General features: G+C 35.9%; 1 protein-coding gene across 1 annotated transcript in view; it reads right to left on the reverse strand.

The window, feature by feature from the left end:
• UGT8 (UDP glycosyltransferase 8) overlaps positions 1–15,994 on the reverse strand; it is a gene marked incomplete at its 3' end in the record, with an annotated part of 59,192 nt that overhangs the window by 23,115 nt on the left and 20,083 nt on the right. Inside the window, exon 2 of the mRNA XM_083367978.1 lies at positions 2,445–3,268. Coding sequence (XP_083224104.1) covers positions 2,445–3,266 — 822 coding nt within the window. The 5' untranslated portion in view covers positions 3,267–3,268. The remainder of the gene's footprint in view (positions 1–2,444; positions 3,269–15,994) is intronic.

Here is a 15,994-nt window from a genome sequence, read left to right on the forward strand (position 1 = left end):
TAGCTAAGTAGTGATTTCTATCACTTCCAGTTTGGTGCTGAAGAAAACAGCATCTTCTTAGCAATGTCACTTTCTAAAAACTTGGGTTTTATGCAAAGAAAACAAGAAAAGAACGAAAAGAAAATATCTCCTTAATACACAGCTTTTTCCAAAAGCACAGTATGCTTAGTAAGGAGGAGTGCACTTGCAGACAGGCAAATAAAGAGCCTTTACAATATTTTATTCTCCATTTTTATTTTAAGCCTTGATCATCTCATGGCATTTGTTTTATTTGCTAGTATTTGATCCTCTGCTGCTATTGATGGAAAATTCTCAAGTACCCTAGCCCTTTGCATCACACTGAAATGTCAATATTTTGGAATTGTCCAACAGATTCATTAGTGCTAAAGGTAATAGCTATCACAACCATGTTCCTTTGGAGAGGGAAGGTGTTTGTTTCTAAGACAGGCAGGAGTATGCATATGAATAGTTCTGCATGTTTACAGACGTCATTTGTGATTTAACTTCCCTGGCTAAAAATATTACCCATGGATTATACTACAGCAATACATACAAGACAAACATTTATATCACACACACACACACACACACACACACACACAAACACACACAAATTCTATGTGATTCAATCAGGCTGTTTTTTCAGTGATTTCTAAAATGTTCTTATATATTCATCCATATTAATAACTTGTAATGATAAAAAGAAATGAATTCATGGCAGATGAATTGTACTAGATTTGAAATTAATATTAAGACTTTTTCCAAATTCAGATCTGACCAGGGATGTGGAAGACCCATCTCACAAGATTCATTCTCACAAAAATATTAGCAAAAGAAGAATATTCTGACAAATTTAATTTGACAAAGTGCTGCTTCCCCTTGTTCCATATGTTCAAACTCAGCTTAGTAAAATAAATTAACTATTTTATTAAGTGTGCATCAATCTTACTGAAAATCCTGTTGCCTTTAATTAGTTGTTTTATTATTACACAAAAAACAGGTGCTCTGCAAGCCACATGAATCCCTTAGCTCAATTTGCAGTCTAAATCCCTCTGACTTTGAACATTCTGGCTGTATATTTGCAATCACTGTATCATTCTGTCATAATCCTCTGTCAGTTAAAAAAAAAGAAAGACATTTTAAAAATATAACTGAAAGGCTGAAAAAATATTGACTTTCTCTTAATTTAGAAAATGTATAATCTTTAAATAAGTACTAATTTACAGTGAAACCTCAATTCAATGGAGTTTGCATTGTTTAATTTTTTCCAAACTTTTCCCCTTATATTCATATGCTCCATATTACTAGGTTTAAAAACAGAATTTAATTTATTTAAATTGTGATATTTTTTTTATTTTAGGATTCTGATATTTACTTATTATAATTTGGACTTCACCACTTTTAGATTGAAGAAAAAAATATCAGAACATTCAGTAACAATGGCAAAGTAGGGGGATTGAAGTATTTATTTCTCTTTCTCAATTTAGCACGAAGAATGAAGAGCAAGCACATCAGCAGCTGCTATTCACAACGGATGAAAGAGAAAATATTTGCAAGTGGGTTAAATGCAAAAAACAGGTACAGTAGGAAATGGCAAGAAAGGTATGATGGATAACTGCTAAACAGCAAGATTGCACTGATATAATTGTCAGAATTTTCTGGAGTTTATAAAAACTATTTTTTATATTATGTGACTATTTACCTCTAAAAGATGACTAAGAAAAATGCTTGTTTGCACCCTTAGACTGAAATGTTTTTCAGAAGTAGTCACATTATTATTTAAAAAGCATATACTACTGCAATTGCAAACAATGTCTCAAAGGGGACTCACACATCATTTTAAAAATATAAGATTCTTTTCTGACACAAACAAAAAAGCAGATCCAAAAAGCAAACAAATCCTTGTGACTTATATCATTCAAATTACAACTTACTGCACTATTTTGTTTAAGAGAGCTATATCTCTTAATGACAAATAGATACAGCATATATTTAAACAATCTTAAACTCCCCTTTCATAGATTTAGTGAACACCAATTAATTTTTACTAACTTTGCTTGAAGCTCCTTTGCTTTCTAAACTTACTGAAATAAGTTATTAAAATATCAAACAGTGTGACCTATCAGGTATTGATTAATACATTTGAAATTTGATGTTTCTTGACTTCATGTGTAAATAAGGTAAATAGCTGATTGAACAATGTATAACATAAAAGGTCTGTTCATTAGTTTCCTGATGTCTTGAATGTCATCTTCCTCCAAATCAAAATCCCTCAGATTCTCTGGAGCTGTTTACAAGAGGACCACAGAGGAAAGAAGGAATGTATAAGAAACAAAATAAAGTAGCATGCTAATAACACGATCCTGAGAATATGTATGAAAACTATTCACATATAATATTCAAGTTGTACAATCTTTCTAACAATAAAATTTAGCAAACCTTACTTCTGGTAGAGGACTGGCTGGTTTGGTCAGTATTCCTCCCACGTAAACAACATTTGGTAAAGTAGGTCTTGGAAACTCTAGTGCTACATCAGTACATAGCATCCACAGGCTGGATTCATGGACCAATTCATACATGGACCTTGCTGGCTGTACATTATACTTCTGCATTATCCTTTCATATTTTGGCAGAATAAAAAAGCTGACTCCAAATCTTGAAACCAGATAAACAATAGTGTTCTTAAATCTTTGTAGGAAATTCATATGGTCTGTGAGAAGTGAATTAAATTCAGGAACATATGCTAAGGGTGCAGGTGCACCTACTTCTGCTGGATACCAAAGGCCAGTAGAAAAAACAGCATATTTAATTCCTAAAAGATGGGCAATAACAAATCCACACATCTCATTAGGATCTACTAGTAGAAGGTCAAATTTTTCCTGTTTCAGGGCATGCAGAAGCTTCTTGTTGCCCACAACCATGTCACAATTCTTGGAATAGTGATCCAGAATATCAAACAGCTCCAGTGCCGTTAGTCTCCCAGAAAAGATATTCCTCATTTTGGATTGAAGAAATTCATCTGAGGTGGTTGTATTAAAGAGCCCTGGGTATCGCTGTAGTCTGTAATGACTTGATGGAGGGATTTCTCTGCCCTCAGACAGAAGGAGAACAGCCTGATGGCCATGTTCATACAAGGCAGAAGCCAGGGTCTTGAAAATATATAGATGGCTTTCAAACAAAATTGGCGGCACAATAACTATTTTGGCAGCCTTTGAAATTCCAACAGCACTCCACAGAAGAACGAAAAATGGAATGTAAGACTTCATAGCTGAAATGATAAATAAAAACGTTATTCAATACAACTAAAATGCCATTTAAATATTTTAAGAGCCATTACAATTGGACATTTTAAGCCAGTCTTTTCCAACCCAGAACTACGTATTCAGTTGTGTAACAATTCCCATAATTCAAGATGTTTTATTGAAGATGTATTGCAACATATCTGGAGGGCATCAGGTTTGGGAAAATTGTTTTAAACTCTAACAAATTGTCACTGAAAATGATTTTACTGACAATCAAAGAAAAAAATCTTTTAAATATACCTTTAGATGAAATTTTACGCAAAAAAACTATTATTTTCCTAGGAGCAAAATTATTATAGAAAAACCATGCTAGAAAGAGACTAAGCTATATAAAAATAAGGAACTAGAAATCATTGAAAGATATAGGCACATGCCAGAAATACATAATAGCTGTTACCTAATTTTTTCAAATCACATTTCAAGCTACAGCTTCATCTAGGAAACTTGCCAGTTGTTCATTAGCTTACAATATATTTACCTTTAACAAAGATCTTCAGATATTAATAAGGTGTGCTATTTATCTCCATGTCATAGTAACCTTCTCCAGCTGATATCTTAATATTTAATTATCATTAAAGGTAGATAGGGTGACCAGACCACTTTTTCCTATCACCCTCTCAATCGATCTTACTTCATTCCATAAATCCTAATGATGTATGAAGGTTCCAATGTGATACTCTGTAATCCAGTGCCCGGAATAGCATGCAAAACACTTCTCTTTCAGGCATTAAAGTAGTGACATTTTTCCCCCAAACTATGCACACAGAGAAAGCCAGGACGAACTTATGAAACTGTCACATGAACCTGGAAAAAGATGCCACTGTTTTAATTATTCAGAGAAGGGATTCATATGCACTTCTCCTTTTTGCAAAGCACCTCTTTTGGAAGATTTGCATACTGTAACTCTAATAAATAATGTACCATGAAGAAGAGATGGGACAGAGTTGTATACAAACAAATTGTTCAGCAACCATTCCAAGTTACAACAGCACTGAACCTATGGTATTTATACCTGGTCCTCAAATTATCACTTTTGGAGCAGCCCTATGGTCATATGATCAAACTTCAGATGCTTGGCAGCCTGTCTACATTGATGACAACCCCTATGTCCCCCATCTTTGTCTTTATGTCACCCTGCACTCCACCACCTTCAGCTAATCTTTGCCATCTTCTAGCTCCTACTGTTGATCAAGCATGCCTGGCCTGGCATTTTGTGAACAGCTGTTGGCCACACAAGGCTTTCCAGTTGTTTCCTCACAAGACCAGAAGAAGGCCTCACATGACTAGCAGCTGCCTCACAAACTATGTTATTATATGAAATAGCTAAACACATATTTAAAACCAGTAAATCACCAGCTAATGGAATATGTGAACCCTTATATCAAACAAACCTCTTAATCTATTTTAGCTCTCATTACAGTTCTAATAATTACAGTTAATAAACAACATTCTAATATAAATAGAAAAATTACATGTCAGAATTCTACTCTTGCTATATTCCACATTATGTTTTTGTGACATCAAATGACATCAACAACAACTTTATTGATTAGCCCTTGGGCCATATCAAAGTACAAAGTTCCAGCAACAAACCGTCACCAAAACTAGATAAAAGCAATTCGAAATGGAATTTGATAAAATACAATTTAAAATGGAATTAAAATACAATTTAAGTTAAAATAGTAATAAAATACAAATTTAAGATATAGATAAAATATGGTAACATTATATTTCGGAGTCGCCCTTACAATCTACCCCAATCAGTCCCACATATGCAGATCTTAACTGGATCATTTTGTTCAAATACTGTGCTACGTTGAATGTTATTTTCAAGTTCTGGCCGGACATAAGGTAAGTTATTTTAATATGGGGATCCCAATGGGTCATTCGTTTGGTATATAGACCAAGATACCTGTCTCTCACCCTCTTATACAAACAACAGTCAAATAGGATGTGAGCCAGGTCCTCTACCTCTGCCGCTCCGCAAATGCAGAGACGCTCACTGTACGGTATAGTTGTTTTTGTGATACTTTCCATAAAAATATAACAAAAAGATTTCTTGGTTTGTTACTCCATTATCAGAAATTTTAGTCCCAGGTGATAAAACTTGGTTTAATTTGCTTTGGTGGCTATTAAATACTAATAAATATTTTTCAGGATTAACCAGTGTTAATATAGAGTTGTGCACTTCATGCTTTAACAGGAGCCTGAAACATATATAAAATGCTGTGGTTCTAAAGAATCCTCTTGGTAACGTTAATGTAACTCTTAATGCAATAGCACTTGGGAAGGTGGGGAATTCAAACCCAAAATTATAAACGTTGGATTTTTTAAACACAACAAAAAGTACTGCACTCCCAAACCATTCTCAAGTATGCAGGGTCTTAATCCATTATAGAGATTTTGTATTCTATTTTGTGTAACATTTCTGGTAATTTTAACCACTGTTTAAATAATAATGATATAGTTTAAAAAATTATAATGAATTGTTAAATTATTTATTAGGAATTAGACAAGAATGAAGATAAATGCATATGTTAAATCAAACTCTTTTAAGAGATATTTTTAATAAAAAGAAAGGTTAAGAAATTAATAAGATACTGTCTTCTATCATTCTTATTCTTGTATTAAGACAACTTGAAAAATGGGTGTAGAATGAAAAATCAAAATAGTTAATTGTGATGTGAAATGATGTGAAAGAGAATACTTTGGAAGATGTATATGATAAAGAATTGAAACAAATCTCATCTGATGCAGAAATATTAGAATATAAAGAAATCGTTTAAAAATGTGGATTATAAAATAAGATGATAGTGAAAATAGAAATGACAACCCAAGAGACTGACCTGGATAATGACTATTACTTGATTTACAAGAGGCTTCCTAAAGCCTCAACAAAAAGCCTTTTAAGATAGGAGAAAGAAAAACTGAAGAGAGATCAATTCCTATGGCATACAAATGAATTAAACATAAAGACTGCTAGGGGCAAAAGGAAGGAGTGGAAAGTTGGTTGGTTTGACCAAGGTTAAACAAAGTTTCTATAAAATTCTGGGAACCTTTGTGGAATTTTTGCTGACACCAGAACTAAAGTATTAGTAATTTCTAGATCTGCATATGGGTAAGGGCCATAAGGTTAAGACGAAATGGAAGCAAGCTTATATATCTTGTCCAATTTCTTCAATGACCATTCAAAATTAAGATGGGGCTGAATGGAGGGACTTAGGACTCCTGCCTGAAGTTCTGACCTTTGTAATGCCCCCATGGTTACATGATCAAAATCCAGGCCCTTCATTGCGCATCTCCACACTCTTATGACAGAGAGACTCTGCAACGCCCACCACCACTGTGTGCCTCATCCAGCTAGGCCCACTGGTGAATGTGCCTCTTGCCTGCAACCCTCCTCCAGCACTCCCAAGAGGCATGGGCCTTCTCTCTGCCCCATCACACTCAAAAGGCCTTGGCTGACTTGGCCCATCAGTATGCAGAAATCCTGCTGGCTGATTTCCTGTTTCTGGCTAGCCTTGAGGAAGATTGCTGAGCCTTGCAATGGCTGGGTGCACCTATCAGCAGTACATAGAAAGAGAAAGGTAAGTGGAGCAAGTCATAGGGGGCAACGAGAAGGCTCAGACCTCTCAGAAGTGGCTGGGGGAAATAGGAGATCTCTGTGCTAGTGTACCCAGTTAGCTGGGCCTTCCAGTCCACAGTAGGTTTCACATGTTGGTGGCCCTAACTGGTTGAGGTCTTCCAGATGTGGTGGGCCAAATCAAAAGCCCACACCTCATGGGAGAGGCAGGGAGAGGGAGGAGACCGATGACCTAGTGGCCTTAGCAAGCTGAGGCCTTCTGGGGTCAGTGGAGCAGGCAGTCCCAGGCTTCTCGGGACTGGCAAGTGGGAGAAACATGGCACATATACTGGTTGACCTAGCCAGCTGAAGCCTCGCAACCTATAACTGGTGGGTACTATGCCTCCCAAGTCCTCCCACACCCCTTGAGGCACTCCTGCACAGTCATTTAATGACAGCAACAAAAAGAAATGGGATTATGGTCATTGAGTGAGGCAGTCATTAATGACAACAACTACTTGCAACTGCAAATTTCAGGCTCAATTGTGGTCATACATCGAGGAGTATCTGTACAGTATTTTATATTGGTTATTTTATAACAATATCCTGAGTGTCATAGTAAACTGAACATACCTTTTGTTTCTCTTAGATTTCTCAATGAGCTTTCCACTTCTACCTTAATCAGTTTCAATAAGAAGTATAAGGAGCTGTCACATCTGTGGTTATTTCCATATGGGATGTCACAGAGCTTGGCTCCTTCCCTATAGCTATTTAAAATCTTAATCTCTGGGAGAGGTCATACACTGATTTGAAGAGATGTATAATCAGTATATTAATAAACATATGCTAACAGAAAGTATGAAAAAGGACACTTGGTAAAATGCTAAAATAAAAGAGGCTACAGTTTAGAAAAATGCTGCAAAAATAGGGTGAGAGAAAGGTACTGAATAATGTACATGTAGAGAAAGATATAATAGCAAAGAATGTACTGAGAAAGGTTAAGATTAAAAAATTACACTTGGTGTCAGGTAAATGGATAAAATGACACAAAGCCTCCAGTAGATTTAACATAATTTAAAAAAGGAATGAATTATTTGGGATGGAATTAAAGAAAGAGAATGCTGGAAATATTTTTTAAATTTGTATGGGAACATTAATACGTTTAAGAATTGAAATAATTGCTACACAAGTTAGTATTCAAGAAAAAATAGATTAAAAGTAATTATATATTATTATTTGATGTATTCTATCTTCATTTTGTACAACTCAAATACAAATGCTGTGAGAATGTTGAAAAATGGTAAACTCTTGGGAATATTGAAAAATAATACAGCTTTAGGTGTATATGGTGATATCTAAGCAAATGTTAAAATATGGTTATGGTTCCTTATGGAATAGTTGACTTGTTTAACATGTGAAGATTGCACCAGTCCCTGATAATCAGAATCTTGTGATTATAGTTCCCTTGAAAAAATGGAAAGAAAACAAGGGCCAAACCGGTGCACTGGAAAATGAAAGGAAGAATTCAGATTGAAAGTGATATATAAAGTGAATAGGTGAAGTATGGAACCTTTAGGAGGGAGTAGATGGTCTGCTGCAATGTATGACTGTTTTAATAGTAGAGAATGGGTGTTCCTCTGATTTATATGTCTGGTACATTGTCTGTATAATGTTCCTGCAATGGATTCCTTTGTTAATCTTATGGTTCAAAATTCATTTGATTAACAGAACATACAAAAACCGAATTTCCCAGACTCATGGAATGTACCATCTTTGTCTCACCATTTATTTCCAATTCCATGGACAAATGTTCAAACAAGTCTGAGGAACTACCCTGGGATTACCCATCTCATTCAGAGCTAACAAGGAATAGTTTTCACCCATACAAAACCCCCTCATTAATCCATTATGCATGAATTTATATAATACTATAATAAGAAAGGAACAATTACAGAAAGTACAGGACACATACAACACTCTAAGGGAGTATGTACTATAGAAAACAGGTTACCCTTCCTAGATATCCTTATCAGCAGAGAAAACAATGGCGAATTACAAACACCATACTAAGCAACAACCCAAACTCCGAGAAGTGGAACTGCACAAGAACATTATTCAGACAAGCAAAAAGCACACTCCCATATCCCAGAACTCCAAAAAGAGAAAATAAGCTCCTGTACAGCACCTTCCAGTGCAACCACACCCACGTAACATTATAGAAAAGTGCTCAGTTATAGAAGTTATCGCAACCACAACCAACACAACCTATGAAAAGGATAACTCTCTTATACATTAAGAATATATCTGAGACAACCCCAGCCTACTACAACCTATTGGGATTATTGTAGCACAAAAAGCAGCAAAAGCTCTCCAAAACATCTTAAGCATACTGAAAGACTCACCAACAGGAAAAATATGAATCATCCACAACACCCAACATAAGGAAGGTAACAGTCACTACATAGAAGGCTGCTGAATATATCCATAAATATCAACTGGCAATCAGAAAAGATTATGAAAATTCTTTTAATTTCACAACACATTTACAAATTCAATCACAATTTCACAATTTCCATAACTACACTTCACTCAAGATTGTTTATAAATAGTAGCAGCAAAATTCAATCTCCCGTGTAACGATGTTATCTAGCCTGAATTAAAACATCTGCAGAAAACGAACAAGATTAGAGCATGACAGAAAAAGCAAAAAGGGTGTAAAGTGCCTTGACAAACTAGGTATGTCAGGAGAAATATAAAGGTAAACTGGATGCAAGATTTAAAAAGGTCATGGTGAAACAAGAATAGATAAATATCAAAAATGACTAAGTGCTGAATGAATGTATATTGAATTCAAAATTGACCAGTGAAAAAGCATTTTGGTCATTGAGATAATTAATATGGATTAAATATCCAAGCAAATACATGAAAACTTTAATGAAAAGAGAAATTCTAAGGAAGCTTTGATTGAATTGATTTGACCTGATCCTCAAAGAAAGGGAAGAAAGTTAAAAAAGAAGGCAACATGTTGAGCTATACAGATATAATAAAGGCAAGCAAGGTATGGGGATACACAATGTATGCTGTTTGCTTAATTTATCTGCATTTCCATTTTTTTCTTTATCTAATATTTTATTTTGTTTATAACACTGCTTACCCTGAAAGGGAAGTGTGATATATAGGTAGGTAGGTAAATAGGTCTCAATGCCAAAAATTATACTTTTTGCTTTTTTTCAAATTAAGATCTTTATTGTAGGAAAAGAAGAGGCAGAGCTTGGGGGCGAGGTCAAGAGAGGAATCAATCTGGATTCGTTACATTGGCACAAGCGATTTAAGTCAAGGTTCCTCTTCAATTCTGTTGACTCTTGTCTAGAGCCAGTTCAGTACTGACTATTGACTAGATTCCTATGTTGTGGTCTCCTGGTTTCTAACTTAGTGTGTGATCCTGATTCTTTGCACCTAGCAGTGATAAAAGCTTGGCATTTTGTGAAGTATCAGGTATTTGTCTATGGTTTTTCAATGGGATTATCCATGAAAGCCCAAATACATTCTTGCCAAATCATAAGATGAAATGAGATGAAATATTGCATAATCCAGCAATTGTGCAAAAAATGTTGCTTAAAACCAACCAGATCTGCACTGGTGTTAAAGGAATAAGATACTAAAATATTTCATGAGATACAACAACTTCAGTGTAAACTAAGATCATTTGCTGCTTTTAAAAATAATTGAAAATTTTTGAGGAAATCTAAGAAACCAAAATATAGCATAGTCAGTTTATAGATATTTCTAAAGAAAACATATTTTGTCATTTACCTTCAACTGAGAGAATTCTTAGTTGATAGCACTCTTAATAAAGCAAAAACATGGTTACATGATTACATGAACTAAATATATAAGCATATCTTATTGTCAGGTGTACAACTATGATCTATTTGAAATGAGGAAAATACATATAACCCTTATGTTACTGTAGCTAATCCCCTTCTTTTCCAAACATTGCCATTTCTAATATTATAGTTCAGCAAAAGAGAAAAGTGTATCAAGATAAGTTGGGACAATTCCTAAACTCTGCACAGTGGCTTTTAATAGTCAGTTAAATTTTTGATTTGAACAATTCCATTTTTTAATATAAAATTACAATAGTTGCTGTTTTGAATGAAAGGATTAAAAAACCCCAAGACATTATTAATGAAATGATATAAAACAGTTTTACAAGCTTTTTGTTTTTAAAGTATTATTAGGTGAATTTCCTTTCCCCTAGAAGCAGTGCTATTAAGTCTACCACATTATTTCCTAATTTTCTCTTTCCTAACTTTCCTAAAATCACCACCAGATGGATCTGTAGCTGGCTAACAAACTGTACTCAATGAGTAGCCCTCAATGGCACCACATCCACATGGAGAGAAGTAAGCAGAGGGGTACCACAAGGTTCCGTCTTAGGCCCAGTACTCTTCAATATCTTCATGACTTAGATGAGGGAATTAAAAAGGAACTCATCACATTTGCAGATGACACCAAACTGACAGGAGTAGCCAACATCCCAGAAAACAAACTCAGGATCCAAAAAGATCTTGGCAAACTTGAACAATGGGTCCTATCCAACAAAATGAGTTTCAATGAGGAGAAAAGCAAAGTCTTACATTTAGGTAGGAAAAACCAAAGGTACAAATACAGATTGGGCGAGACCTGGCTTAAAAACAGTAACTGTGAGAGGGACCTTGGAGTCCTAGTGGATGATCAATTGACTATGAGCCAGCAGTGTGCAGCAGCAACCAAAAAAGCTAATACAATCCTGGGTTGTATAAACAGAGGCATAGAATCAAGATCATGCGAAGTATTATTACCGCTTTATAAAACCCTAGTAAGACCACACCTGGAATATTGCAGCCAATTTTGGTTACCTTATCACAAAAAAGATGTTGAGAGTATTGAAAAAATTAAGAGAAGAGCAACTAAGATGATCAAAGGCCTGGAGAGTAAAACATATGAAGAACGGCTACGGGACTTGGGTTTGGCTAGTCTAAAGAAAAAAAGAAATAGGGGAGACATGATAGCAGTGTTCCAGTATCTGAGGGGCTACCACAAGGCAGAGGGGCGCAGGTTGTTCTCCAAAGCATCAGAGAGAAGGACGAGAAACAATGGTTGGAGACTGATCAAAGAGAGAAGCAACCTGGAATTAAGGAGAAACTTCCTCGCTTGCCGCTCCACTCACTGTTCCTCTAAAAACAGGCCGGTCTGCCCCTTTTATATTTTTTCTTCTCTTCGCCCTCCACCTTTTCTCTTCCGGGTGCACTGGAAGCTCCAATTAGCATGTCGCCACAGATCCTGGGGATGCTGGCAAGCTCTGCAGCTCCAGCTGATCTCCAGGTCTGTGTGACTGTTTTGACTTGTTCCCTCCCCCACTGTAATTAGCTAGGCTGGGCTCGCGTGCCACCAGCCAGGGGCTCGCATAACACTGGTGGTACGCGTACCACCGACTGAAAAGCCCTGATCTAACATACACCCAATATTTAAATAGCTAGCTTCTACCTAATAAACATTGTTTATTTCATATCCTAATACATCACAAGTTACCAATCGGAGGGTCTATATTTATCAATCTACTTCTACTTATACATAACCAAAATTTTAACATCAAACGTAGGATCCATAAGCCAAATTTCCATTATATCAATATATAAATTTATAACATTTGAAATAAGCTTAGTAAATACTTAAACACATTTTAATTCTATCTCATGAATATTTTCTATTTCAGATCCTAGTAAGTCACTAATTACTAACAAAATGACCTACGATAATTCTCTAGGAATTCATACTTTAAATCTAACTCTAGCTTTCTTTTTTTGCCAGTTGGGTTTCCAGACCCAGGGCTTTAAATTGCCAAGTAGGTCTTCATTTGCTCGCATGTATATTATTTGCACCAGAGGCGGCCATCCAACCATTAGCAATAAACAAAGGTTGAACCATTTATAGTCATTATATTGTTGCCATGTTAATTCCACTCTCTTTATTTGCTCTGACATCTTTGTCTGCGGTTCAGTCTGGATTCCTCTTCCATCTGGGTTAGTCTGTTTTGAGTAGAAAATCTTACCCAGTTTTATAGTTAGTAATTGACTGTCCAAGCTTTCCACAGGTTGTCTTTTTTGGTCTTTGGCTTCCTCTATATTGGCATCACTATCTTGGATGTAGTGTAGTTCCACTTCTTCTGTTATATTCTGTGCAGTTGGTTCTTTAATTGTAGTCAGAGTTTGAATTTGTACACCTGGGCTGACATCTTGTTCTTTTCTGTAGCCTCTTAATTCATCAGTAGCTGTAAGAATAGTTTTAATAAGTGCTCTCATAAAAAAAAAGAGTCTGTTCCTGGTCTTCATCCATGTTTTGGTAATAGTACGTAGAATTAAAAGCTTTACAGTCAGAAAAAAAGAGTAGTTTTATCAGTGTGTATAGATCACAGCTGGGCTTCTCAAAGCTAGTATCTTCCAAGTTTACAGGAGTCTTATCTATAGTCTGGGCTGCAAGCCAAGTCTCTGTTAAGCAATAACAAATTGTAATTTCTGGTTTAGCCACAAGGTGTTACCCATATCACTTAGGAATTGTACTTCTTTTTGTAGATAAAAACCCAAATCTTCAATAAAAATAGAGTAAAAAATGAATCTTTTAATCCTCAAACTTTAGGAAAATAAAAGTCCAGTTAAAATCAGTTAAAATCAGTTTATTCTTTCAATGTTTTAAACTCCCCTGGATAGTCAGTTGCCACTGTTATGAGAGGGTGGGATAGGATTTCCCTTCCCTCTGTCCACAAAGGGGAAAGTACTTTAGGCAGCTTATGCAGATAAAAAAGATAGTTGAATTTAAGAGAGATCTCACCCAGTCTCATCCACACTGCTTTGTAGGTCCCTGGTGGTAAATGTGACTTTGGCTGTCTGCAGCCTAGTGACGAGCCATATTTCTATGGCCAGTCTTTCATCCGCCAGTTTGGAGGGCTGCGCCGGGTCTAGTGGAAGAGCTACCGCTCACCCGTGATCCAGCGGGAGCCCCCCCTTGCTGGTCGCCCATACAGGGTGACTTTCGACCCTTTCCAGGGTCCCCCAGCGATGCGAAACTGGAAGTGGAAGACAAAGCTTGTCCTCCAAGTGTCCATGGTGGCCGCGTTGGCAAACCGGAAGTACCCCCCTGTGGAATATGCTTCTATACATGCACATACAGATATATAACTGTGATAATCACTATCACTATGTATTTTCAATAGATGTAATACATTGGAAAATAGAAATGTGACAATTATTTCTCATGGAAATAAATGAAAACAATATAAACAGACTGATATTACCTCACATCTTCCAATTTCTTTGTTCAGTTCACTGCTCTCTTTCTGATCACCTTAATCTTCATCAAGAAGAGTATCCGTAGCTATAAATATGCTCTTCTAACTAGTGAACAGCATTACAGGGTCACCAGTTGAGTAATCATTGCAACTTCAGTTTGTACCTCTCATGTTATCAGGAGGTTTTAAATTGCTTAGCTGTTATATTATTAAGAGATATTAAAACAGGGTAGAAATCGCAGCACTGTATTTACTTAACTCTCCTGAAACCATATATTCATTTACTAATGAGCACTTAATTAGCACTTAGTGTAGTGACACTGTATCATAGTAAGAAAAGATTGTAGAGTTGAAATATCCCCTAAAAATCTAGCTTGTCAGAGGTAGGACCTGCAAAATTATAGAAACTATTCTCCCTACCCCTGAGACCCACAACAGTAGGTTTATTTTCTCTTAGTTTACTTTTACTTTCCTTCTGCTTATCCAGCTCCCTTCAGCTAGCAGTCTATTCCTTTATGTATATGATGGAATTTCAGTTAGAATGTGGTGGTTTGAAATCAGAAAAAAACATTTCTGAAGAGTTCCAGCCAATAGGCTTCTGCTGTTCAGTTAGGTCAGAGACAGGGGAGATTATTAGGGCAAATATGTCACCTATGATGCTCAAGAGTCTTTATGATCTCAGGAAAGAATTTCAAATGTAGCTAAAGAAATATATTGTTGTGCCATATTTGTCTTGCCTTCAAGAGTGTCTGCTTACCCCACCTTATCAAGTAGGGAGAACATGCTTCAGGTCTCTTCCATCAAGCAGTGACATCTTTTTGAACTCAGGACTATCAGGTAGTATCTGCTCTGTAAACAGCATATCAAACTCCAGATAGCCCCAAATCTGTTACTTTTTTGTAAGGAATTGAAGACCTAACTATTCCCCCAAGCATTTGGATCAGCCAATTGGACAAGCTGTTTAAAAAAACCAAAACAGGGGCTATTGTTTTAACCTTGGACAATGTGGGTTTGGATTGTGGGATTGTTGCTGTTTAATTCTGTATGTTGCCCAGAGTTACTGCTGTAATATAAACAGTCACTGAAATAATTTAAATAAATAAAGTAAGTAAGTAGGACAAAACATTTTTGGAATACAAGTACTCTTTTGTAAAAGTATTGAATTATGCAAGTTTGGACATTTATGTGCATATATGTATGCATGTGTAATGTGTGTGTATACTCCTGATAACTTCCTGGACAAATATCTGCAGTTTTCTTAGCAAGATTTCAAAAATTATTTCCCATTGCCTCCTTCCTAGGGCTGAGAATGAACGACTGGCCAGTTGACTTTATGCTTAAGGAAGGACTAAAATTAAGGCAGTTTCTAGCCTGGTGCTTTAACCACTACACCAAACTAGCTCCCCCTATTTAACAATTTAAGAATAAATTAACTCATATTATTCTGACTCCGACTGTTGTGGGTGATATATCCCCTTGCTGAGACCCTTGTGCCTGGCCTGTATAATTGGATACTATCACTGCTGACAGCCTTTGCCAGATAGCAGAACTCATGAAATTACCTTTTTATCATCCACAAGGACCTTTATTTGCATGCAGAGAAGATTACAGCAGACAAGATGTAGTAGATGATGAAATGGATGGTATTTCAAGGTCAAAGACAGTAATGGTCCTACCCAGGGCTTTTTTTCCAAAAAAAAAAAAAAGGTGCCGGAACTCTCATATTGTTAATCTTCTATTTATATAATTTTATTTATATATTTATTTATATAATTACACAATTATATATTCAATCCTTAACAT

This window comes from Vipera ursinii (assembly GCF_947247035.1).
Source record: "Vipera ursinii genome assembly, chromosome: 7".
Classification (NCBI taxonomy): Eukaryota; Metazoa; Chordata; class Lepidosauria; order Squamata; family Viperidae; genus Vipera; species Vipera ursinii.